Raw genomic sequence first — 26,778 nt, forward strand, 5'->3', positions numbered from 1 at the left:
GAGTGGGAAGGTGAAAACAGGGTAAGATAAAAGATTGGATAAACAGAGGTAGTTAAATTCTGAAAGGCCTTCACAACTATGCAAATAATCCCTGCATGGAACACATTGTATTGTGCAATGTCATTTAAGACTAAGGGCCCAAAGTCTATCACTCACCAAAACCTGTGTATTTTTCATATGTTTCAATTAAAATGAAAATTTCAAAGCATAAACAGTTGAAGCAGATTTGTATTGCCCACTTCTAAATAATTTCAGACTGAAGGACATTGGAAAGACCTGGGAAACGAATAAAATGTGTGATTAATTCAATCCAAAATTAAATGTTGTCTATTATTAGCCCAAATATTTGCTAAGATTAAAAGTGGTCAGGGCATACAGAAGAGATTAATAAAATGGCTAAAGTAAACCTTCCATTTACATAAATGTTTACAAACACAAAGAAGATTGCAGATACTTCTATAATTGTATCTCTACATTCTGAGAGTTCTTTACTGCTGATAAAGCTGAATTTGTTTAAAGAGTATAAACATGTATAATTTATTTTACCACACGGGATTACATTTCTTTATATTGCAGCAAAGAATCCTGTGGCACCTTATAGACTAACAGACGTTTTGGAGCATGAGCTTTCATGAGTGCATCTGACGAAGTGTGTATTCACCCACGAAAGCTCATGCTCCAAAACGTCTGTTAGTCTATAAGGTGCCACAGGATTCTTTCCTGCTTTTACAGATCCAGACTAACATGGCTACCCCTCTGATATTTTTTTATATTGTTCCCTCCCAATTAGTGATGCAGAGCAATTTAATGAAGACTAAAACAGCTGAGTTCAGTTTTAAGTAACAGACTGATATTGTATGCTCTGTTCAGTTTAATGATCTGATAGTAATTATCAACAAAAAAGTATTCAGAGGTTACAGAAGTAATAAGTTAAGAATATAGAGAGAGCCAACTTGGCAATGTACCAAGATGCAAAATGAAGGGAATTTATTGACAGAGAAGATGGATATTGCTGGGGAAATAAATAAATTCTTCACCGTGGAGAGAAGAGCAAACATGGCAGAAACAGAAATTGACCCAGCACATAATGCGGAAAGTGAAACAAACTAAAGGTAGCTTCAAAACTGGCTAAGAAAAATTAGAGCACCTGAAAATAAAAGGCAATTGTAGGATTCTAACATAGATGGCAAACAAAATGACATTAAAAAGTAGTGAGTATTTTTCACTCCTCACTAAAAACAGGTGAGTTATTGTACTAAGGCTAGCAAGAAACTAAAGTAAAACCTATATTTAAATGAGGATCAGTGTCAAAACTAAGAAACTAAAGTCTTTTAAACACTGTCTGTCATCAGTGTTTCTAGTATGATCATGTAGAACACTTCAACATCTGCAAAATGCTCAAAAACAGCACTGATTTAAAATGACATCACATTTAAGAAATGTAATTAACTTGTTTGAGAATCAGCAACAGTAAGAGTCAAGGGGTGAAGTAGGCATAAACTGAAGAATGTTTTCAATAAAGTATTTTATACATTATAACTAGATATATGAAAGTTAATATGTATCATATTGATGGTGAAACTGTATAAAATTGACTTAGGAGAACTCAAAACAGTGGTGAAATTATTCCAGTTACATTACAAGGGAATATCCCATATCTTGTGGCGCTATTAGATAAAAATTCATCCTTGACGTAATTCTGTTGATATATATGGCTCTACAACAGGGATAATTTTCAGAGCAAAATACTATTTCTTATGCTAGCCAGCATTAATGCAGTTTCAGTCTGTTTCTTCCCCATTCATCTTCTGGAGATGCAAAAGGAGATATATAATCAGAAATACTTTTTGGAGGGATGTGTTACTCCTTGCTCTAGCTTTTTTACTTTCAGATAATGTAACTAAAAAGGATAATCCTGGCAGCCAGCAAGCAATTTTATATTTGAAGTAAAAACATTATTTTTACCCCAAACACAGTCCAGCCATACAAAACAAGAGAAATCACATATATTAGGTAAGACAGGGTCAAACAGTACATTTTGACTCCTACTCTTTAACCTAGAAGCCAGATCATTTCCCCGCACTGAAGAGTGGATGTACATGGTTTATTGCTACAGTACTGTATATATTTTACCTTCCTATAGTTTTTTATTTAAAACTGGCACCCTATTAAATATGGAATTGTATGCTACTGAAAATAATTATGTTGAGTGAGAAATTTCAGGAATCTGTTGCAGTACAATTTTGGTGCAGTGAATATTGCTTTGTACTAGGCTTATGTAATAAGAGCAAAAAAAAAAATCAGAAAATTCAACTCCTGAGTATCCATATCTTTGTCTGTAGAGCTGGATAGACCATTGGAAACTGAAGCTATGTGGCTGTAACCATTCCTACAAAACAAAACAGCTTCCATTGCAACTTTCACTTAACTGGTGGAGTTAGAAATGTGTGACAACTAAAGAGGTCTAGCGAAGCAGGCAGACCAGTGGATGCAGCTGAACTTGCCAACAGCTCTCTGCTTAAGTTGTGTTTTATCATTCTTATATATTCTTCACGTCTATGTATGTTGAATAAACTGAATAACTGTATATCTAAAGCAAAATCTCAGGCAAACTTACTGTCTAGCTTCCATACTCTGTTTAGCACAAAGGACCAAGCCTCAATAGATGTAAATCAGCATAGTGCCACTGAGGCCAAGGGAAGTAAAGTAATTTACACCAGCTGAGAATGGGGCTATGCCAATTTACATCAGATGAGGATCTGGCCCATACTATACAATTAATTTCATAGGCCCTGGTTCAGGGAAGCATTTAAGCACATGCTTAACTTTAAAATAATGGGATTTAAGCAAGGGACACTTTCTTGAATCAGGGCTATAGTATCCAGTTAAGTACACGCCATAGATTGTAAATATTAGTCTATTTTATACATGACCTTGCAGAATTTCATGATTTCTTTTAAAAATGCCATATAAATGTATCTTAAAACAGAAATGACTGGGAGCTTCATTTATATATAAAGACTGGCAGAAAATAGGACACTAACTTGGCTGCTGACATCCATTCCAGCCTCTAGTAGCACCTGTACAACAGCTTTGTGGCCGTTACGTGCAGCAAGATGCAAAGGTGTGTGTTTCCTAGTATTGCAGCTCATCAGGTTTGGATATGCATTGATGATCATCTTCACTACCTGCAGACGCCCATATAGTGCTGCCAGATCCAAAGGAGTTTCTAATTTATTGTTTCTTATTGTAGGATCTGTTAGTTCTTCCAGTAAAACAGCAACTACTTCTGAATGTCCATATTGAGCTGCACAGTGCAAAGCCGTTTCATTTTCATTGTTCTGTTAAAAAAGAAAATCTTAAGAAGTTCATGTTTAACAACACAGAATGCGAACTCTGCCTTTACTAACCCATTGTAAATAAAAAGTTTGAAATATGATTCAATTTAAACACAGGGAAACAAATCTACTAAAGTGTTCCAAATTTAGTAAGAACGTCTCTAAACAAGCCTGGTGACCCTCCAGCAATTCAGTTCTGCCCACACTGGCCCCAGCTATCTTCCTTACCACAGTGCTAGTGGAAGGAATTTCAGTGTTTGTTGCCCCAACCATCTGCTGAGACCTGTTATCTCTCTCTTGACCCAGCTTCCTCTGAAATTACAGTTCAAGATCTTTTGCTCGGAAATGGTCTAACAGCACACTAACTTAATAGTCTGCCCTGCCACAATGGGTCATTTGAAATAAAACCAATGTTTATTAAGATTGTAGAGAAATACAGAGAAAACTTGGGAAATAAAAATTGTTTAAATAACATTTTAATCATTTAGCATCTCACTATAAATATTGCTGCTAAAGACAACTATAAACCTTTGTGGCAAGATCATTGTGTGACAATCAGAGTCCAGACACTCCCAGGGGAGAACAGGGGTTTGAACCCAAAAGAATAAGCTGCTGAATCAACTGATTGTATATAATGTTATTGTGCTATAAAAATATGTGGAGTAAGATCTTTTATGAAAGCATTTAATGTTCTAAATGTAATGGTTATTATGAAATTTGTATACAGACTGTGGTTATGATTTATGTGTTTGTGGTTACAGAAAACCATTCTCATAATTTGTAGTGCAGCTTCACCACCATCTCTGAGCAGGGTGGTGGGTAGCTAGGCAGGGAGGGGCGGCCTTCTCAACCAGATAGGACTAGCTCCAAGCCCCTATCATTGTACCATCCAAGAAAAGACTAATGGCCCATCATTTTAGTTAATGGAAAGTTATTTAGACAACTGGGAATTCTCCCCAATCTGAATAACCATGAATCATCATGCCAGGAGACGTGGGGGTGAGAGAAGGGCAGGTGGGGAAGAAGCCTTTCAAAAAGGAGAATAGAAACTGAAGATTTTATCCAGAAACTGTCTGTGAAACACCAGATTCCCCCCTGCAGTTAGGGGGTAGACTGGCAAAATGTGCAAGGGCAATAGATAACTTATATTAGAAAAGAGATTTTATCTAATACAGAAATGCAAAGCCTGAGGCTGCATCTTTATGTTTATTTACTGTGCAACTTGTATATGTTAGCTCTCCCTTACTATTTCATCTTTGAATGTGTGGTTTGTCTATTAAACAAACCTTTTGTTTATTTTTACCCTAAGCAGGTATCTGGTGTGCAAGCTAGGTGAAGCCTGCATGCTAAAGTGAGCTGATAACTGGGGGACTCATCTTCCACAACCAGTTTGGATCAAATACCTTCTTGGGTCCACCTCCTAACAAATATAAAGAATACGCAATATCCTCTTTGACTGCACTCTTCCTGTCTCATGGACAAACTACAATGGTTGAGATTTTCGAGATCCTTTGTATGCTCTAATGACTCCCTGTGCATCTTTGGTGATACAAGTCTTGGTTAAGAAAACCTTTGTAAACAGTTTGTCCCCAATACCGTACCCCAAACCACAAGCGTGAGTTATTCATACAGGCCTAAATTTTCAAAACGTTGTGAACAAAACTGAACTAAAATAAACAGGGAATTGAAGCCTAATTTTCACGCACACTTACTGCAATTATGTATGCTCTTCAGATAATTGTAATAAAATAGCCAATTATGATACATTGTGCAGGCAATTCCCTTATTTGCATATTCAATGGAAGTAGTTTCACATAGAAATTAGATGTGTAGTTGCATGCACATTTTGTATGGATAATATTAAAAATGTGGGCCCCAGAAATTTTATAAAGGTTCAGAAGTTTAACATACAATTATAAATCAGATATAGCTACCCATCAAATATACAATTGAATATTTAATCTGAAGAGTTATAACTTTTTTAGTCATTCATGGATGATATAAGATGGTTACTCACCTTTGTAACTGTTGTTCTTCAAGATGTGTTGCTCTTATCGATTCCAATTAGGTGTGCGCACGCTGCTTGCATGCTCGTCGGAAGATTTTTACCCTAGCAACATTCGGTGGGGCGGCTGGGCGCCCCCTGGAGTGGCGCCGCTATGGCGCTGGATATATACCCTTGCCAACCCAACGGCCCTTCAGTTCCTTGTTGCCGGCTACTCCGACAGAGGGGAAGGAGGGCGGATTTGGAATGGATATGAGCAACACATCTCGAAGAACATCAGTTACAAAGGTGGGTAACTGTCTTTTCTTCTTCGAGTGCTTGCTCATATCGATTCCATTTAGGTGATTCCCAAGCCTTACCGAGGCAGTGGGGTCAGAGTGAGATGTTGCAGAATGCAAAACTGCTGAGCCAAAGGCTGCATAATCTCCGGACTGTTGAACTAGAGCGTAATGAGAGGCAAAGGTGTGGACCGAGGACCAGGTAGCTGCCCGACATATCTCCTGGATAGGTACATGAGCCAGGAAGGCGGCAGATGAAGCCTGAGCTCTGGTAGAATGAGTGGTGAAGTGGCTCGAGGAAACATGAGCCAAGTCATAACAAATACGGATGCACGCCGTCACCCAAGATGAGATCCTCTGGGAGGAGACAGATAGGCCCTTCATTCGGTCTGCCACCACGACGAAGTGTTGGGGCGTTTTATGAAAGAGTTTTGTGCGCTCGATATAAAATACGAGCGCTCTACGGACGTCTAGGGAGTGCAATTGTTGCTCCCGTTGTGATGAATGTGGCTTCGGGAAGAAGACCAGAAGGAAGATATCCTGGTTTACATGAAAGACCGAAACCACTTTAGGAAGGAACGCCGGGTGTGGTCACAACTGCACCTTGTCCTTGTGAAACACAGTATACAGTGGGTCCACTGTGAGAGCCCGAAGCTCGGAGACTTGCCTGGCTGACGTAATGGCTACGAGGAAAGCTGTCTTCCAGGACAGGTATAGTAGCGAGAAGGTTGCTAATGGCTCGAATGGGGCAGACATGAGTCTGGTTAGAACCAGATTGAGGTCCCAGGTTGGGGCGGGGCGTCGTACTCGGGGGTATAGGCGTTCCAAGCCCTTGAGGAACCTAGAAACCATAGAGTGCGAGAACACGGAGTGTCCACTCTCCCCTGGGTGGAAGGTAGAGATGGCCGCCAAGTGCACCCTCAATCATGATATCGCTAGGCCCTGCTGTTTAAGATACCAGAGGTAGTCCAAGATGGTGGGGATCGAGGCCTCGGTGGGAGTGACATTCTGCGTTTCGCACCAGCAGGAGAAACGCTTCCACTCGGCCAGATACGTTGACCGAGTGGAAGGTTTCCTGCTACCCAGGAGTACTTGTTGTACTGAGGCAGAGCAACGTAACTCGGACTGGTTTAACCACGCAGCAGCCATGCTGTGAGATGAAGCGACTGCAGGTCTGGGTGGCGAAGTCTGCCGTGGTCCTGAGTTATGAGGTCTGGGCAAAGAGGCAGGGTAATTGGGTTGGCTATCGACAGGTCGAGCAGTGTGCTGTACCAGTGCCTGGGCCACGCTGGAGCGATCATGATCAAGTGAGCTCTGTCCCTGCGGAGCTTTATCAGGACCCTGTGAACCAGCAGGAACAGTGGAAAGGCGTAAAGCAGTTGGCTCATCCACGGCATCAGGAAAGCATCCGAGATTGAGCCCAGGGAGAGGCCTTGGAAGGAGGAGAACATCTGGCATTTCCTGTTCTCGTGGGAAGCGAAGAGGTCTATATGGGGAAAGCCCCACTTCCGGAAAACGGAATGAATAATGTCCGGACGAATCGACCACTCGTGAGACAGGAAGGATCTGCTGAGTCGATCCGCCAGAGTGTTCCGAACGCCTGGGAGAAAAGATGCTACCAGGTCTATCGAATGGGCTATACAGAAGTCCCAAAGCTGGATGGCTTCCTGACAAAGGGGGGAGGACTGTGCCCCTCCCTGCTTGTTTATGTAATACATGGCCGTTGTGTTGTCTGTGAACACTGAGACACAGCGGCCTTGTAAGTGCTGTTGAAATGCCTGGCACGCAAGGCAGACTGCTCTCAGCTCTCGGACATTGATGTGCAAGGCCAGCTCCTGAGATGACCAAAGGCCTTGAGTGCGAAGATGTCCGAGGTGGGCACCCCAGCCGAGAGATGAGGCATCTGTCGTCAGGGCCATGGAAGGCTGGGGTCAGTAGAACGACATCCCTGCACACACCAGGGAGGGCGTCAGCCACCAGTTGAGGGAGCGTAGGATGCTTGGGGGAATGGTGACTATTATGTCTATGGTGTCTCTGCACGGGTGGTATACCGAGTTGAGCCAAAATTGGAGGGGACGGAGGCGTAACCTGGCGTGTTTGGTCACAAACGTGCAGGCAGCCATGTGACCCAATAGACCGAGACAAGTGCAAGCCAAAGTCGTTGGGAAGGTTTGTAGGCTTTGAATTATTGTTACCATCGTGATAAGCAGGCTCTGGCGAGATTGGAGTCCCGGATGGCCCCAATGAAGTCTATCCTCTGTGTGGGAACCAGAGTGAATTTGTCTGTATTGATCATCAGGCCTAGACGTATGAATAGGTCCTTGACGATGCCTACATGATGGGTGACTTGTGTCTCGGAGGTCCCTCTGATGAGCCAATCGTCGAGTTACAGAAAGACGTGTATCCGGTGGCGGCGGAGGGAGGCAGCGACTACAGCCATGCACTTGTGAATACTCTTGGTACTGTAGAGAGGCTAAACGGTAGGACCGTAAACTGGAAATGCTGACGGTTGGCTACAAATCTGAGGTACCGCCTATGTGGAGGATAAATGGCGATGTGAAAATACGCATCCTTCATGTTGAGGGCAGCATACCAGTCTCCGGGATCCAAGGATGGGATGATGGTCCCCAGGGATATCATGTGGAACTTCAACATTATCATGAACTTGTTGAGTTCTCGCAGGTCTAGGATAGGTCTGAGACCTCCCTTCACTTTGGGGATTAGGAAATAGCAAGAGTAGAACTCCTTCCCCCTTTTGTCTTCTGGTACTTCCTCTATGGCTTCCATGGTAAGGAGCGTGCGCACCTCTTGTAAAAGGAATTGCTCGTGAGAGGGGTCCCTGAAGAGGGACGAGGGTGGGAGGTGGAAGGGAGGAGGCGAAATAAACTGGAGGTGGTACCCAAGTTCCACCGTGCGTAGGACCCGACAATCTGAAGTTAGCTGGGACCACGCAGGGAGGAAAAAGGAGAGGCGGTTGGAAAAGGGAGGTAAAGGATCCTGGAAAGGAACTGGTACACCGTCCTCGGGCGCACCTTCAAAAGTTTGGCTTTGGCCCCGTAGGTGGTTTGGAGGGACCTTGATTCTGACCTCCTTGGGGTCCAGACCACCATCTATGATTGCCTCGGCCGTGTCTTCTGCCAAAGTCGTGTCTCAGTCTAGGCAGGGGATAAGGGCGGTGAGGCTGGGGCTGGAAGGACCTGCGCTGAGTAACCGGAGTGTGCATCCCGAGGAAGCACACGATGACCCTGTTGTCCTTAAGGCTCTGCAGCCTGGGGTCAGTCTTTTCAGAGAATAGGCCTTGACCATCAAAGGGCAGATCCTGTATGGTGGTTTGTAACTCAGGTGAAAGGCCTGAGACCTGAAGCCATGATATCTGCCTCATGGCGACACCTGAAGCCAGGGTCCTGGCTGTGGAGTCAGCTGTGTCCAGGGAGGCCTGGAGAGAAGTTCTTGCCACCTTCTTCCCTTCCTCCAAAAGGGCAGCAAACTCTGAGCGGGAGCCTTGGGGAATGAACTCCTTGAATTTCTCCACCGCCGTCCAGGTGTTATAATTGTACCGGCTGAGCAGGGCTTGTTGGTTTGCCACCCTGAGTTGGAGGCCCCCAGTAGAGTATACCTTGCGGCCCAATAAGTCCATGTGCCTAGCCTCCTTTGATTTTGGAGCAGGAGCTTGCTGGCCGTGGCGTTCCATTTCATTGACTGATTGCATGACAAGGGAGCAGGGAGGAGGGTGCACGTACAGGTACTCATACCCCTTAGAGGGTACCATGTACTTCCGCTCAATTCCCCTGGCTGTGGGCATAATAGATGCTGGAGATTGCCAGATGGTATCGGCATTTGCTTGTATCATATGGATAAACGACAAGGCCACTCTTGTGAGGGTGTCAGCTGATAGGATATCCACCACCGGGTTCTCTATCTCCGGGATGTCCTCCACCTGAAGATTCATATTCAGGGCCACCTGCCTCAGGAGGTCCTGATATGCCTGCAGGTCAATTGGAGGAGGGCCCGAGGAGAATGTCCCTGCCACCGCTTCATCTGGAGAGGAGGAAGAGGAAAGGCCAGGGACAAGAGGGTCCTGCGTGGGCTCCTGTTCTTGAGCAACGTCAGTCTCGGGTGGAACTTGAGACACTGCCAGCTGAATGAGAGCCTCCTCTGTACCCGTGGGAGGAGGGCGGCTGATTGTTACCTCCGGCACCCGGTGTTCCGATGGTGCAGAGGGGGATGGCATTGGAGGCGCACCTTGGGCTTGATGGTATGCCCAAGGTGTCCAGAATGACCACTGATGGGGTCCCTATTCCTGGGTCTGGGTCTCCTGAAAGACACGGCCGGGCACATCAGAGTCACGGTCCTGTGCATAGGAAGCACTGTCCACATGAGAAGACACAAATGTGTGACAAGATGGCCAAGGAGGCGCTGAAAACCCCTAGGAAGGGTCTTGATCTCTAAACGACCTTTTCCTGTGTGGCAGCGGAGAGCGGTACCAGTTGCCATACCAGTACCGGGAACGAGACCGGGACCTGCGACCGAAACGGTGCCAGGAGGTCGACCGGGATCTGGAGGCTCGACATCTAGATTGGCTGCGAGAGGCATGGTGCCGGGAACGGTACCAGGAGCTGGATCGGTGCCGAAAGTAGCAGGCCAGTGAATGGGACGCTGAGTGGTGCCGCAAGTGTGACCGGTACCGAGATGGAGAGCGGTGCCAGGACTGCGAGTGGCATCGAGACCGGGATCGGCGACGGGACTGAGAGCGCCGGTGGGACCGTGATCATAATCGGTGCCTCTCAACAGTCAGGGCAGGGCAGGCTTGCCTATCAATTGAATGACCCTCACCGGCGGTGCTGGGGGTTGAGGCAGTGCGGACTCCGTCAGAGTGATCAGCTCCCTCGCCGTAGAAAAGGTCTCCGGCATGGAGGGAATTGTGAGCTCAACCATGGTGTGCGCCGGGGAGCTTTCAGGCGCCGGATTCGACAGCCCTTGCGGAACTGGAATCGACAATGCCGAAGCTGTCAGTGCCGCGGCAGGTGTCGGTGCCGGGCGGTCCGACTTAGGCAGGTGCTCCAACTGCAGTGCAGGTGGCACGGAAACCGCAGGAGTCTTATGCTTCTTAACCCGTGGACAGAGGGAACGGTGCTGAGCACATGACGGTGCCACTGACGGTTGGTGCCGAGGGGCCTTAGTGGTACCGACTCGATCCAGTGCCGAGGAGACGCTTCTGCTTGATACGGACTGTCCAGCGCTCGGTGCCGAGGATGGAGGAGTAAGAGCTGCCTCCATCAGGAGCTGTTTCAGATGAAAGTCCCACTCCTCCTTCGTCCTGGGCTTAAAGGCCTTACAGATCCGGCATTTATCCGAGAGGTGGGATTCCCCGAGGCAGTTAAGGTAAGAGTCGTGGGGATCTCCCGTTGGCATCGGCCTGTGGCAGGTCAAGCATGGTTTGAAGCCCAGTGAACCGGGCATGGGGCCTGGTACCGGCTGTGGGGAAGGAGCTAATCCCCGAACCCCTGTCAACTATATACACTAACGATAACAAAGAATGAATAAAACTAACTATAACTATAGAATTTACAACGATATACATGAGAATTAATAAAAGAACTGCGAGTAGCTAGGGAGGTGGAGATCAGCTAAGCTGCGCTCCACTGTTCCAATGACCGACATGGGCAGTAAGAAGGAACTGAAGGGCCATTGGGTCGGCAGGGGATCTATCCAGCGCCATAGCGGCGCCACTCCAGGGGGCGCCCAGCTGACCACTGAGTGTTGCTAGGGTAAAAATCTTCCGACGAGCGTGCACGCAGCGCGTGCACACCTAATTGGAATTGATATGAGCAAGCACTCGAAGAAGAAATAAAAGAATCTGGAATCTCATGTCAATATTTTGATATATTTGTCTGAAAACAATTCAATTCCATTTTCATTAAATCATCTACAGTTCACACATCCCTAATGATCTGGCTATTTATATTTTCCTAAGGATGATTCAAACAAAATGTGTTCAGCTGCAAACATATAGGTATCTAAAGATACCAATTAGTCCAAAATCCTAATACTGTAGGATGGCATGTATCAAAGAGCCCTCTGGTGCTGCTATCTATTATGTATACTGAATGTGAGAGCCATATAGGACAGAGGTAGGACTGGATAGTTTTCCTCCCTTCCATTCTAAACTCATTTTCTAACATGATCTGTGCTAAAGACAGGCAGATAATGTCGTCAAGCCACCTTGAAAATTAAACTCCTTTTGCATAATGAATACCTGACCTGAATTGTTATATGATAACATATTTAAAGAAAAACAGATTTTAAAACACTAGTTTTAAATAAGAGCTTCTGTAAACCACAGTTCTCTGAAAAATATTGTTCTTCATTTTTTGCATAACAACCCATGTGCCCACTGGCAAAAGTAAAATTATACTTGGATTAAAGATAAAACAAACTGATTTTGAAATCAAACAAATAGGCATTTCTGAACTAGAGATAGATCCAATTTGGAAAAGATCTGATATTACTTAAACAATATATATCTGCTGACAGAACAGGTAATGTATATACTGTGTTATACCTTTAATTAACCTTAATAATACAAAATAACCCCGCCATTTCCCCCTAAAAAAATATCAATGGATGGAGTCATTCATGAATGAGAGACAGAATAATTAAATTTTAAAGAGAGTGTTCCAACCTATTTTGAAACCCTGTACAATATTTATCTATCTAATTTGACAGACTTCAGTATTCCCCTGAAATACTCTATCCTGCAAGCAAGTAGTGATACTAGTGTGGAACATTAAGTGGGTTCTTACAGAGTCAGAATACTCTGAATGTAGGAGGGGTGAAACAGTTTCTTTAGAGAGAGAAGACAGGATTTGTATAGAGTAGTTCCACCCAACTTATCTGCCCATCCTGGAAATAAGATCTGAGCTGAACTTAAAGTATTTTTGTTCATTTCTGTGTTAATAAAATCAACTCCCATAAAGGAAGGAGTTTGGACTCTACATAAGGTGTGGACTGTATTTGAAAATATACTAGCAATGGCATGCTCATCACCAAGAATTGAATCATCCCACCAGATCTCTGCATTGAAGAAAAAAGGTGGGGGTGGTCATCCTCTGCCATTTGGAAGCCACAGAATGCACTCTGCAAGGTGATATTGGGGAGGATGTAGAGACTGGATTGGTTGGAAGAGAAACGGGGCAGGTCAGAGGGAAGAGGGATTATCGTTTCCAGCCCCATGGAGTTCAGGTGGAAAAAATAATATAGCCTGGGTCTGTATTATATTTTCCACTGAGCCCGCTCCTGAGGATCTTGAGAACAGTCTTGCCAGGGTGTGGTTGAAGGGGGAGAGTTCCAGAGGGGGATGGGCGACCAGGAACTAGAGCCAGTGAAGCAGTACTGGGTATCCACACAAACAGCCCTGACCTTCTATGACACGTGCCAAACTGTTGAGATCCACCAGGCAGGGTGGGACACACCTTGCTCTCCAGTGAAATAATGGGAAGGAACTTTGCAAGGGGATCCTTACAAACTTCCTGCCCCAGAGACCCCTCATGTGTACCATAGGAATGGTAAGTAAAAATCTAACATGGCTGTGAACCACTGAGGGACGTGACAACAAGGATTTAGAGACATCAAAAGCATGAGTTGGTAGACATACTAGACAGATAAATGGGCGATCCTAAATGGACCACATTTACCTCCTGCCATATAACAGGCTGACAGTGCTTGCTTGGAGCACTTCACTCTGTTATCAAGTGTTGATCCTGCTGGAAAAGTTAAGCAGGTTCTTCTGAGTCACTCAGGCAAAGGGCTTGTTACTCTATCTGGTTATAACGGAGTTGGGAGTGTCTTTCTAAAAGGGGATAATGGCTGATTAATCCTGTAGTAGGAACCCTAAGGGCAGCTATGACTGGAGAGAACTCTTGAGCTTGATGTTAATTTCTTTGTTAAAGCCCTGGCATAGGAAGGTATTTGTTTTTGACTCTTTTGGTGTGCAGACTTTGTTTTACAGTAAGTTTAGAAAGACACCTGCCCTCCTTCTTTCCTTGCTTCAAAAATGGACCAGTAAACTAAGGAAGAGCAGTGAAAGGGCCATGTACAGCCCATATATTTCCACACAAATAGCCCACCTACATCCAAAAACAAACAGAAATCAGAACTCACCCCATGCCCAATACAGTCAAGTATTTTTTTAAAAAAAATAAAAATCCAGAGTATTTTAAGTCAGACTAAAGACCCAATCTTCTCCTCACTCCTCCAATAACTCTCATTCACCAAACTGTTCCAGCCCAGAGCAAATGTAAAGAGTTGTGAAAGTGGGACCTTGAGAGCCTGCTTATTTGAGCTCTCTAATATGAGGTCTGCATTTTTACAAAGATTTGTATGCGTCTTTCAATTTGTTTATTTAGGGGCTTCCATAGCTGTTTGAACTTTCTGCTACCTTGCTTTGTTGAGGAATAGGATTCCATTACCTGCTAAGGCCTGGTCTGCCCAGAAAACTACAAATATTTTATGACAGATCAACCACTGAGTGATTTAAATACAGAGATGAGAATAATGTTAACCTTCAATTAAGAAAATGTCTGCATTTCTACGACTATTTTCTGCTCTTGGATGCATATATGTGGCTTCCATTAACTTATCATAGTTTTCTGGAGAACATAATCGGGGAGTGGAAAAAGGATGATTTGGGCTATCTAGAGATCATGAGAGAATGGTGAAAGGTTGTTTTCACATAAACTAGCCTTGGACATTTCCCAGTAAGAAAACCTAAGTCCAGTGGTTAGTCGGATCAGAAGATCAAACAAACCAGCACAAGGACATTTAAGAGAACTAAATATCTGTAGACTAAGTATGTTTGCAACAGAAATGTAGTAAAATTCCAGAATAATCTACCAGATGCTACAAATGCCAGTTGCAAGAAGATAAATACTTTTAAATAATCATTTAATTAAGAGCCAAGGGCCATTTACTCTTCTTGTTGCAAGATATTTTGTTTCTCTTCACTTCTCTCCTTTAGGGCAGCAACTATCTCATATTAAGGTACCAAGCTTTTTTAAATCAATGACACTTAGCTCTTGTAAGTGCAGTTCAAGTAGTTTTATGCATACCCTGAATGCAGCAGAGGTCATGCTTTGGAGAAGACAACCCACATCCTCATTTAAAAATGGAAGGGGGAGGGAAGAATAGAATTTTTTTTTATTGAATACAGAATACAAAAAAAGACATTTTCTTAGCCCATTTTGGGCTTGATCCTTGCACCCACTGAAGTCACTGAAGTGACATCAATAAGAACATGTAATACCTATACCTCATTCTGATGATTCAAGGGCCCCAATAAATGTATCAAAAGTTAATTATTAACATGTTTTACAGCAATAAGGACACCCAGCACTCCTTTTCCTCACCTTAGAGCAAATTTTTGAACATGTACTAGAGGCACTACAGAAATATAAAACAAGATTACTTTTGTAATGAAAAACACAATCTGAGGCACTGAAGCCATGCTGTTCTAAATTAAATGCATAAAGTTCTGGAAAACTCTGTGTTAGATGCAGAGAAAAGGGCAGAGAGAGTTACAGACTGTAGAAAGGAAAATTACCTAGAATCATCATCAGTGTCCAAATCATTTCTTTAAATGTGTTAACATTCATATTTTGTCAATAAATGTAGAAAGATCACAATTTTGAACCAGGTAGTCATCCTCCATATCTTTCATTTTATATATCTGATTATGTTTTCACGCTTTTCTTGCACTACTCACATTTACATATTGAGCCATCTGGTGGCTGTCCTTGGGTGCATGTTAACTTTTTTAAAAATATATTTTGGCTTCTGAATATATGTATATATTTTTATGAGAAATAATAATCACCACAAGAAATGCTTGAATAGATGGAATTATATTGATGAAAGTATTAGCCTGAACATATACTGACAATTATATATTTTATAGTACCTATAGTTTTAAATGATATATATGATGCATTAATTTATTAATGAATCCAGATCTCTCATTTGTCAATCAATCTACAGCCAAATTATAGTTTAAACATTTTCAGTATTCCACATCAGTTTGGTTTAAACATTTTTCTGTTTTGCAATATCAACCCTCTTACATTTTGTAACTCAATCTACATACCTTTCATATGAGCTAAAATATATCTATGTAAATAATGCCTTCACTAATCTTAATCATATATTATTTGCCCTACAGTATTTGATCTATGTTTATTTTGGAGAGTTGTCAGTCTACATTTCCCTCTCCCCCACAGTTGTCATGCAATTGTTGGCCTCCTTACTGGTTTTAAGACATAGTTTTATATAACTGGAACAGTAGGGGGCATTCACAGCTTAAAATGCTGGATATGATTCTATAATATTAGCAGATTATATTTTAAATTTGTAGCAAATACTTCTGCTTACTTACAATACCATATATGAAATCTATTAATTGATATGTTTTGTGTATGTTATACTATTACGTAGGACATGCTGCTCTCATTTGCTGTACATCTTTGATTCTTGCTCTGTTCTTTAATATTGTTTTCTTTTCAAACACATTTATTTTACATAACATTGCAACAAACTATGTGACAAAAAAGGGTATGTTACAAAGGTAATGTAAATAATTTTTAATCATGGGCAAAATTATCCCTTTGTGCAGAAAAACCACAGAAGAGAAAATATTAATGTAAGCCATGCAAAAAACTGACTTTCGGTGGGTGGGTGAGATATGTGATGACTAAGAAGTGGCAGAGAGCATGGCTCTAAAACAAGGAAGAGTCTGAGGATGTGTGGAAAGTTATATATTCAGCTCCACAGATCTTGAGGCATTTATGTGGAATACCATCCTCTCTGTGCTTCACTCAGACCCCTATCTTTCTGACAGCATAGCCAGGTCAGTTGCCTTGCCACACTGCCATTGGCTACCTGCCTGTGATTGTGCCTTACTTCTCCCTCCAAAGGAAGATGAAGCTGCATGGAAGACTTAACGCTGCATGGAACATTAAATAATATGGCAATTTTCCATATCAATCCATAGACTCATAGATATTTGAGTTGGAAAAGATCTACAGTATACGGTTGTCAAGTCTAATCTACTGCCAATGAGGGCCTGGTCCCTACAATATATTATCTAGTGCTCCTTTCAATCAGTTTTAAAACCTGTCAAACTATAGTGCTTCCACTTCTTTCCTTGGGGGACTGTTAACAGATCACACCATGATTTTTTTTTCTTATTTTCACCTGATTACTTCTAATTACATCCCTTTGTACCACATTAAAAATTGGTCTCTCTCCTTGTTACTCCCATCAAGAATTTCTAAACAGATATCATGTATCCCACTTGGTATTTTGTTTTTCAAAATAATATTTTTCCTCCACAAGCCCAAGTATTCTTATTTTGTTACTACCTTCCATTTGCACCAGAATTATATTTAATCTCATTTCATATGTTTGAGCATTAGTTTGTGAGGCCTAATAACTATTTGAATCCCACTTACCTATAAATTAGCTGTATGTGATTTGGCCAAGACAGCATGGGATTTCCATGATTGTTAAGTGTAGACAAAATAACGAACAACTAAATTACAGGATTTTTTGAACTCTCTAGGCCCCCCATTCCCCTCCAGTTTGATTCTTCTCAACCTGAAAGAAAAGTTGTTAGCCTACTCTTGCAAATAGTGTCTGCTGCAATAAATGTTCCTTAGGGAGGGCCTCTGTGATGGCACAAACTACACACACACAAAAATAATCAGCTAAATAGGTTTAAAATTCATTTCTCTGTAGTCAACACCACAAACCATGGGTTCCATATAGCAGCATACCACAAACCATGGGGGAGGGCCAGCCAAGACACCTAAAATTAATCTGAGCAGAGGGCACAGGGAAAGGGGGAGGACACAGAATAGGAAGACTGAGTTTCCATTCCCATTCTGTCCTGAAAGCACAGCTCTAAGCACTCTGACTGATGTGAGAAAATGCCGTTAGTGCTTAGTAAATGTACAGAGAGAATGCCCAGCTGCTGCTTTGCACAGCTCATCAACTATCATTTCTCCTCTTTCTGCGCAGGAGATGGCAACATCCCAAGTGGAATGAGCCCAAATTCTGATCTGGCACAGGGTCTCAGCTGCTGCACAGGCTTCTTAAAAACCGTATCTGTTCCAGCTGGCTATGACATAGCTTTACACTGTCTCTCCTTCTTTAGACAGCTAATAAAAGATCAAACAGTCAGTCCACACTATGGAAGTATTCATTCCTGGTTAAGTAAAAATTAACGCTGCTTCTCAAATCTTAGTTGTGCCACATTTTATCTTTGCCTGGAGACAGAGTCAGAAATTTGGGAAGGAAATGTCAAACGAAAAGGGGACAAAACTGAGGGAAGAAAACTGGAGTAAGTCTTAACTAATACCTTATCCCTGTGAAAAGTTAACTATGGTGGATGGCAAGATAAGGCCACAGTTTCCACAACCTTCATAGCTGAAGTTGTTTCTAATTCTATTGTAAGATTTTTTGGTCTGGACTGTGTCTTCTTAGTGTCTAGCAAAATCCTGATCAGGGTCCAGAGGCACTATAACAGGGGTCAGCAGCCTTTCAGAAGTGGTGTGCCGAGTCTTCATTTATTCACTCTAATTTAAGGTTTCGTGTGCCAGTAATACATTTTAACATTTTTAGATCTCTCTCTCTAAGTCTATAATATATAACTAAACTATTGTTGTATGTAAAGTAAATAAGGTTTTTAAAAAATTTAAGAAGCTTCATTTAAAATTAAATTAAAATGCAGAGTCCCCCCAGACTGGTGGCCAGGACCCAGGCAGTCTGAGTGCCACTGAAAATCAGCTTGCGTGCCGCTTTTGGCACGCGTGCCATAGGTTGCCTACCCCTGCACTATAATAATGCACATAATATGTTTATTTAAATGGCACTAGAAACACCACTTCCAAGATAAAAAGATGTTGGTCTGTTGCACTAGATGGCTTAAAGTGATGGTTTACCTAGTTTCTCTAGTACAAGAGGGAGAAACTAAGGACCAAATGGGAGTCTCAATAAGTGAATGTTTCAGAGTACTAGACACTAGAGGAGAAGTGCTCACTGTCCCATCATCTACCATGTCATTTACTGCACTAAGGGACAAGATATTAATAGTGGATAAGTCACTTGTTCAGGGATAGAAAAGTGTAGTAACCCTTAGTGTAAAATCCAGAAGGTTTGAGTTTTATAACATGGGAGGGAAACCTTGTTTTCTGAGAGGATAAAATATTTTTATGTACCCTAAGAGTGGATGCTTTGAGGACCATGATTCCAGAAGGAAAGATCTCCCTACCTATGGCATCAGGAACGAGCTTAATGTGTTAGCTGTCAGAAGGAGAGCAGGGTGTTTGATTTCATTTAAACCATTAATTGCAAGCAACATCTCTGAGAGATTTCCCATAATTTTTAGGGTTAGTGGCACAAAATTCTAGATTCCGCTTGATTTCAGACAACTAGTAGACAGAAGATCTGAATACGTAGGAAGAATCATTAGAAGCCAAGAAGTGAACGGGACTTTGATAAAAAAAAATCTTTCTGGTAACTTCTACCACCATTCTATCTAAGGAATCCTTGAAGGAGACATTAGAATCCAAGATTAAATCATCTATCTTTGACCAGTGCAGGACTATAAAGTCCACTTGACAGGTCAAATAACCTGTAAATTCCTGAGGGAGCGACTGTGGTGCTGATAGCTAGCCGGCTCAGGTCACAAACCCAAAGAAGTGTTAATTGTACCCATTCACTTGTGAGTGGATATCAAAGAGATGTTAAATGAATTGGTAGGCATAAACCTATTCCCTGATGTTGATAAGAAATCAAGGAAAATGTATTGATGATTGTATTGTTTTCATCTGTCTGTATCCTGTACTTAATTAACCTTAAGATCAAAGATGTGTATACTCTACATGAAACTAATGAGTATTACCTGTATTGTTTTCACGTATCTGTCTCTGTTATAATGAATGGCTGGCAATTACCTTATGTAAATCTGTGTAACTGGATTACATGCATATGCATGGGAAGTAGAAGGTTAGTGTCAAAGAGTAGGGCATTGAGTGTCCCACAATGGGAAATCTATAGACACATGCTATGCTGGGAACACCTGCCAAACTGTTTTCAGCTTGTCTTGCTGTGAGCAAGATCTATAAAATATTGGATCCTGGGAGAGATTGTTCATCTCTGGACTGCTTGGGTTCTGACAGGGGGAATCTTATGTGATTGGATAGAGGACCCCAAAATTATTCTGGGAAACCTTGAGGAACTTATGGAAAGCAAACAGACACTACATCTCTGTATCATTTGGACTACAATTCTGATTCCACTGCAATGTAGTTTTATCAGTGTTAACTTCTCAATAACTCTCTCTTGTTTCTTAGCTAATAAATCTATGGTTTAGTTACTAAGGATTGGCTACAGCATTGTCTTTGGTGAGATCTGAAGTATACCTTGACCTTCGGGTAAGTGACTGGCCCTCTGGGGCTGGAAGTAACCTAATGCATGATGAATTTGGTTTTAATAACCTTTCAGAATAAAGTCCAGTTTGTCGGGGTGGTAAAAGGGGGCTGGAATGCTTAAGGGGACTCTCTGTGACTCCAGGGTAAAACTAATATAGTGATGCAGGAGTACACTTTTGTTACTGGCTTGGTGAAATATAATGATAGAATATACCACCACTTTGGGGTGTCTGCCCTATTTTCTGACAGTCGGTCCTGAGTCTGGCATTCTTAGCTGTGAGCCACTCCAGGCATTGTGACAGTTACATCTTCTGAACAATCTTGTTTGCCATCCATTAAGATAAATGCTCTCTACATAAAATTTCAGGTACAGAGCAAGCTTTTTCTTGCTTTTCCACCTCCAGGAAAAGGGTGTCTCTGAAGGATCCAGTTTCTCCTCTGGCCTTTCAAGTCTCATAGGTTCAGACAGTCCTCAGACCATTTTCCCAGTCTTCGCTTGAGATTCCTTGCTAAATCAGCAGGCTGCACCTCAGGCTCAATCTGACACCTCACCTTCCTGAGCAGGAAACTGGGGAGGCTGGTGGCACAACAAAACAACAAGACTTAGAGAGTGCCAAAGCCTGGGCACTTATACTTATGAATTTAGTCTTAGAGGCTGAGGCAAATAATTGTCTGAACAAAGTTACAGAAGTTTCCAAGGAAGGTCTTAGCCAGACTCTTAGGATTTTTCTCTGGAGGATAGAAAAAAAAGAATTTTTAAAAAGCATAAGCCTTCATGAAGCATTTATTACTTCACCTAATGACTGCTAAGGGTAGGGACATAGACTGAAAGGGGCTGACAACCCTTACCTCATCTTCTGACTCATCTATTCTTTCAGGGAGGGCCTCTTCTCTAGCAAGTGAGTTTCTTCTTGAGCTTTGTGCGGGCTAACAGGGATGATTTGCCCTTTGGCAGGGACCTGCACAGCCCCAGTAAGGCCAGCATCTGTTCATTATTCCTTTGTGCACTAGCAGTAGCTCCTGGCAAATCATTATCTCAGGAAGCAGAAAATGTCCTTTTTCTTCAGATTTAGAGTACAGCTGGTCAAAATTTTTGTCATGAAAAAATTTCATTTGGTTTGATTTTTGTAATGAAAAAATTTAATAACAAATTAAATGCAATTTTTATTTCATTCAGAAAAGGAGGGAACTCCCTCTCCCCCAAAAAAGACATGCAATTTTTCAGTTTGAAGCAAAATGAATATTTTCATTTAGTTCATTTTGAATATTTTTCTTAAAAATGAAAAAAAATAAAATCTAATAAAATGAAAAGTTTCCATTTCTTTCTAATTTTTTCATGAAAAAAAATCAACATCTTCTCCAACCAGCTCTACTTTGTCAAAGTGTGCTGACAAACAACCCAGGAACTATAAGGAAGCCTGAGAAGTCCCTTCAAGCTGGTGGCCAGGTTTAGCCATAGAGATTGCCTTGCGTCTTTCTCCAACCAGCTCTACTTTGTCAAAGTGTGCTGACAAACAACCCAGGAACTATAAGGAAGCCTGAGAAGTCCCTTCAAGCTGGTGGCCAGGTTTAGCTATAGAGATTGCCTTGCTTCTTTCTTTCATAGAAGCAGCACTCACATTGCAGAAGAGTGCATCACATTGACAGTGTGATCCCATAACTCAACTGGTCTTGTCCTTGTCAAGTGCTGGTTCCAGGTAGTCAGGCCTTGTGGATGGAGCAGAGGTTGAAGGCAGACATAGGGGTCCGGACTGGGATAAGAGCAGTGCTGGTACCAGGGTCTAGGCACAGGCTGGGGTCAAAACTGAAATCAGAGTCCGTAGACAAAGCCAAATGAGTATTGTAGCTGAAGTCCAGACACATGCTAAAAGTCAAAGATGGATGGTCCGAGTCCAAGGGTCTGGGGGTGAGGAGGCAGATGCAAGCTGGAGCAGGTGTATAACAGATCTGCAGCATGATCAGAACAGCCCATGGACAAGGCTGGAATGGGTCCTAGGCAAGGCTATGGCAGGAACAGGAACCATCTCCAGAGCAGGCTGGGAGTCTGTTATACTGCAAGGAACTGAGAGGTTTCCTGTCCAGGTAGTGCCATCAGACAGACTAATTTACAGCTCTGGTGGGATTAGGAAAATACCTGAGCCTGGAGGTCAGTTGATATGGTTTCTGCTCAAGGACCGGCTGTCGTCTGGCCACTAATCCCACAAGTGCAACTATTATGAAACATGTATAACAACCACAGAGGGTTTTGCAGCAGCTATATCACCAGTTAACAGCCTGTTGAATAGACCCTGTCCCCTACCTACTATGATATCTTTTTTGCCAGTATTTGCCATGCAGCTGAAGGGTAGGATCTTTTAGCCCGTCACTCACATATATATACACATACCATATTTGTTTGTAATGTATGTATGCACAATAAATTTGTCTTATGTTACATTCCAAATAGATAGGAAAATATTGTAATTTACTGCATAAAAGTTTTTAAGGAAGTGAATATGTTACAAGTGAGTATGTTGCTTATTGTACTTGATTGTACAATGACGGTACTGTGAAAGCTTAAGTTTTGCCTTCAAAAGGACTCAAGAAACAATAGCAATGTCTCAATCTTCCTTAAATATAGTTTCTCTAGTGCCTATGCCCAATTCAGCAGAAAATATATTCTACACATGCAACATGGAAGACTTTACCAAACCCAAAATAAGTTTCTAGAGCATTAAATTGCATGGAAAACAGACATATTTTGCTGAATCTGGCTATAACTCTGTCAAACCTAAACAATACTTACTTTTATTTTCTGATGACATAAACAAAGATTTTTAATCACTTCACCTGTTCATTCACTCTGGAGTGTGATGGCCCATGATGGATGAGAATCTTCACAATATCTACATCTCCTTTCCAAGCAGCCAAGTGTATAGGAAAATAACCTTTGTTATCTGCCACATTAGTTGATGCTTCATACTGAAGTAATTTGAGAACTATATCCCTGGAAAACAGGGGGGGAAGGAAGGAAAAAAGCTAAAAATTGAGAGGACAGCTTATTTTATAAAGTTTGTACACACTGTCAAAACGTTTATCCTTAATAACTGATGAGCCAAATCCCACAGTCATTCATGCAAACCTACTGAAATTAATTTGCCTAAGAACTGAATACAGATTGGAAAACATAGACCAAAATGCTGAATTTCATGTTTCTTCTTTATTTTATTGACTGAATAAAGAGGTTACTCACTGACAGTAATGCTGGTTTTTTTAATGCATTGCCTCCACAGAGACGCACTGTAAGACACACGAGCCTATCCACATAGTCACTGAACCTTTTAAAACAGTAGCTGGCAGTAAGAGAGCACATGCATGTCCCTTCAGACTTATATTCCACAGAATGAAGGTATAAGAATCCCACTCCCTAGTTCCTCTTCCCCTTCAGAAGTCTTGCTATGAGTTGAGCTCTGAAGCACAGTGCAAGAGGGAGGGTCAGTGTGGAAGGCAGAAATTTAGAGTACCAGAGTTACTCTTGGTAAGTAACCCCTTTTTCTTCTTCATGACATTGCCTCGACAGAGTCCCATAGCAAGAGATCATCTAATGATACCACACTTGGGTGTTTACTAATCTCCCTGGAAATCCTGTTTTCATTTTTGGCTTCTTACTCTCCATCTCCCAAGATTAATGAGGAACAAAACAACTTTATTATTTTTTCATCTATATCTGGATCCTGTTAGCATTTTTAAATTGTAAGTTGTAGAGATTTACCATACTTTATAATAAAAGATTAAATAGAAGGAGCTATATTAAGCCTCTGGTTTTTAAGCAAAATTCCATATTGATTTCAATAGGAAGTTCTGCTTAAAAATGATAGTAAGGTATAAGCTACAGTTAGCAAGTATGCTAAAAAATAAATCAGTTGTGTCCTACCTGTAAATTTGTCTTCTCATGGATGGAATGATCTTCTGACAGCCCTGAATAATTAATAAGTTAACTACACCCATAAGCTAGTGGAGGCAGTTCTTGGCAATCAAACACTGGCTCTTTAAGAAGGGCTGGCTCCAGGCACTAGTGAATGAAGTAGGTGGTTGGGGTGGCACATCTGGGTCTTTGGCGGCAATTCGGCGGTGGATCCCTTGGTCCCTCTCAGAGCAAAGGACCCGCCACCAAATTGCCGCTGAGGAATGAAGTGGTGCCACTGAGCTGCTGCCGAAGTGCCGCCAATCATGCTTTTTTTTTTTCCCCTTCGCCGCTTAGGGCGGCAAAAAAGCCTGAGCTGGCCCTGTCTTTAAGAACTGGCAGTATCAAAAATCTAGCAGTACCTTCAAAGCAGACTGCAAAAAAGATTATTTAATACATTAAGAACTTGGGACTTTAAAAATACAGGCAAATGTAAACCCTGAGAAAATAGCTGTGGTCCCTAAATCTGTCCCAAACACTGCAATAAGAACAATGGCATACTGTCGGAGAGACTTGACAAAGGAGGGAGAAACACCCATATCTTGCCACTGAAAGAGCACTGCTGCCTTCAGAAGAAGACATGACAAATCTGGCACAGGGAGGCCAAATAAAGGCAGTGCAGTCCAATGGACCGTTGCACTTGGGTCTTGAAGGACGTCTTATGCTGGGTTTACCTACCACTGAGAAGGTCAGATTGTGAAAAAAGGCCACAGGAAACAAGGTTAGCCCCACTACTTCTTTGATCCAAAAGGGGTGGACCAAGAAACAAGTCCAATCACTGCTGTGTTTCAACTACTTCCTGGTGGAAGCAAATGACTGAGATTTGGCATGATGTGGGCTCTTAGGAGTCCAACACTTGGACATCCAACAAAAATGTGTCTTGAACTGCCTCAAGTGGATGATGGACTTTGGCCTGGTCTACACTACATGTTTAAACCGAATTTAGCAGCGTTAAACTGATTTAACCCTGCACTTGTCCACACAACGGGGCCCTTAATATCGATATAAAAAACTCTTAAAACTGGTTTCTGTACTCCTCCCCGACAAGAGGAGTAGCGCTGAAATCGGTATTGCCATGTTGGATTAGGGTTAGTGTGGCCGCAAATCGACAGTATTGGCCTCTGGGTGGTATCCCACAGTGCACCATTGTGACCGCTCTGGAAAGCAATCCGAACTTGGATGCACTGGCCAGGTAGACAGGAAAAGGCCCGTGAACTTTTCAATTTCATTTCCTATTTGCCCAGCGTGGAGCTCTGATCAGCACGGGTGGCGATGCAGTCCCAAATCCAAAAAGAGCTCCAGCATGGACCATACGGGAGATACTGGATCTGATCGCTGTATGGGGAGACAAATCTGTTCTATCAGAGCTCTGTTACAGAAGACGAAATGCCAAAGCATTTGAAAAAAATCTTCATGCTATGATACAAAGTCCACAGCACAGTGCTGTGTGACAAGCGTAACGGAAAGCCAAAGAATCAAATGGACGCTCATGGAAAGAGGGAGGGCGTACCGAGGACTCCAGCTATCCCACAGTCCCCGCAGTCTCCGAAAAGCATTTGCATTCTTGGCTGAGCTCCCAATGCCTGTAGGGTCAAACACATTGTCCGGGGTGGTTCAGGGTATATCTCGTCAATTTACACCCCCCGCTCCTCCCGTGAAAGAAAAGGGAAAAAAATCGTTTCTTCACTTTTTTCAATGTCACCCTATATCTACTGCATGCTGCTGGTAGACGCAGCGCTGCGGCACTGAACAGCAGCATCCTCTCCCCTCCCTGGTGGCAGATGGTACAGTACAAAAGGACTGGTAGCCATCCTCGTCATCATCCCGTGAGTGCTCCTGGCTGGCCTCAGGTGAGGTTGGCTGGGGGCACCTTGGTAAAAAAAGGAATGACTCCCGGTTATTCCTGGCAGATAGTACAGAACGGCTGGTAACCGTCCTCATCATAGCAACTGGGGGCTGAGCTCCATCAGCCCCCCCCCCTTTCATGTCTAAAGAAAAGATTCTGTACTGCCTGGACTATCATAGCAGCGGGATGCTGGGCTCCTCTCCCCCCCCCACCGTTTAATGTCCTGCCTGGACTATCATAGCAACTGGAGGCTGCCTCCCCCTCATTTTATCTCACTAAAAAGTCAGTGTTTCATATTCCTGCATTCTTTATTACTTCATCACACAAATGGGGGGACACTGCAACGGTAGCCCAGGAGGGTTGGGGGAGGAGGGAAACAACAGGTGGGATTGCTGTAGGGGCACCCCCTAGAATGGCATGCAGCTCATCATTTCTGCGGGATCTGACAGGGAGTGGCTGTGCTCTCTGGTACATTGGTTCTCTAGTACATTTACACCATATTCTAGGCAGGACTGACTCTATTTTTAGATACAACATAAAGGAAGGAATGACCTGGGGAGTCATTCTCATTTTTGTCTTTGTGCCCCCGGCTGACCTCAGCGAAGGCCAGCCAGGAGCACCCTTGACAGCAGCAGACGGTACAGAACGACTGATAACCGTCTCTGCTATCTTGCAAAGGCAAATGAATGCTGCTGTGTAGCACTGCAGTACCCCCTCTGTCAGCGGCATCCAGTACACATACGGTGACAGAGACAAGAGGCAAAACGGGCTCCATACAGGGCAATCCAGGGAAAAAGGGCATGAAATGATTGTCTGCCGTTGTTTTCACGGAGGAAGGAATGAGTGACGACATTTACCCAGAATCACTCGCGACACTGTTTTTGC

At 42.7% G+C, this 26,778-nt stretch overlaps 1 protein-coding gene across 9 annotated transcripts in view; it reads right to left on the bottom strand.

Annotated features, from left to right (window-relative positions):
• The window catches only part of ANKS1B (ankyrin repeat and sterile alpha motif domain containing 1B), a 746,271-nt gene that overhangs the window by 609,971 nt on the left and 109,522 nt on the right, over positions 1-26,778 (bottom strand). For all 9 annotated transcript variants that reach the window (XM_050934354.1, XM_050934390.1, XM_050934374.1 and 6 more), the window contains exons 3-4: positions 22,934-23,090; positions 3,045-3,341 (exon numbers count right to left, since the gene is read on the bottom strand). In XM_050934354.1, the coding sequence (XP_050790311.1) occupies positions 3,045-3,179 (135 nt within the window). In that variant the 5' untranslated portion in view covers positions 3,180-3,341; positions 22,934-23,090. The remainder of the gene's footprint in view (positions 1-3,044; positions 3,342-22,933; positions 23,091-26,778) is intronic.

Source organism: Gopherus flavomarginatus, chromosome 1 (genome assembly GCF_025201925.1).
Source record: "Gopherus flavomarginatus isolate rGopFla2 chromosome 1, rGopFla2.mat.asm, whole genome shotgun sequence".
Lineage (NCBI taxonomy): Eukaryota > Metazoa > Chordata > Testudines > Testudinidae > Gopherus > Gopherus flavomarginatus.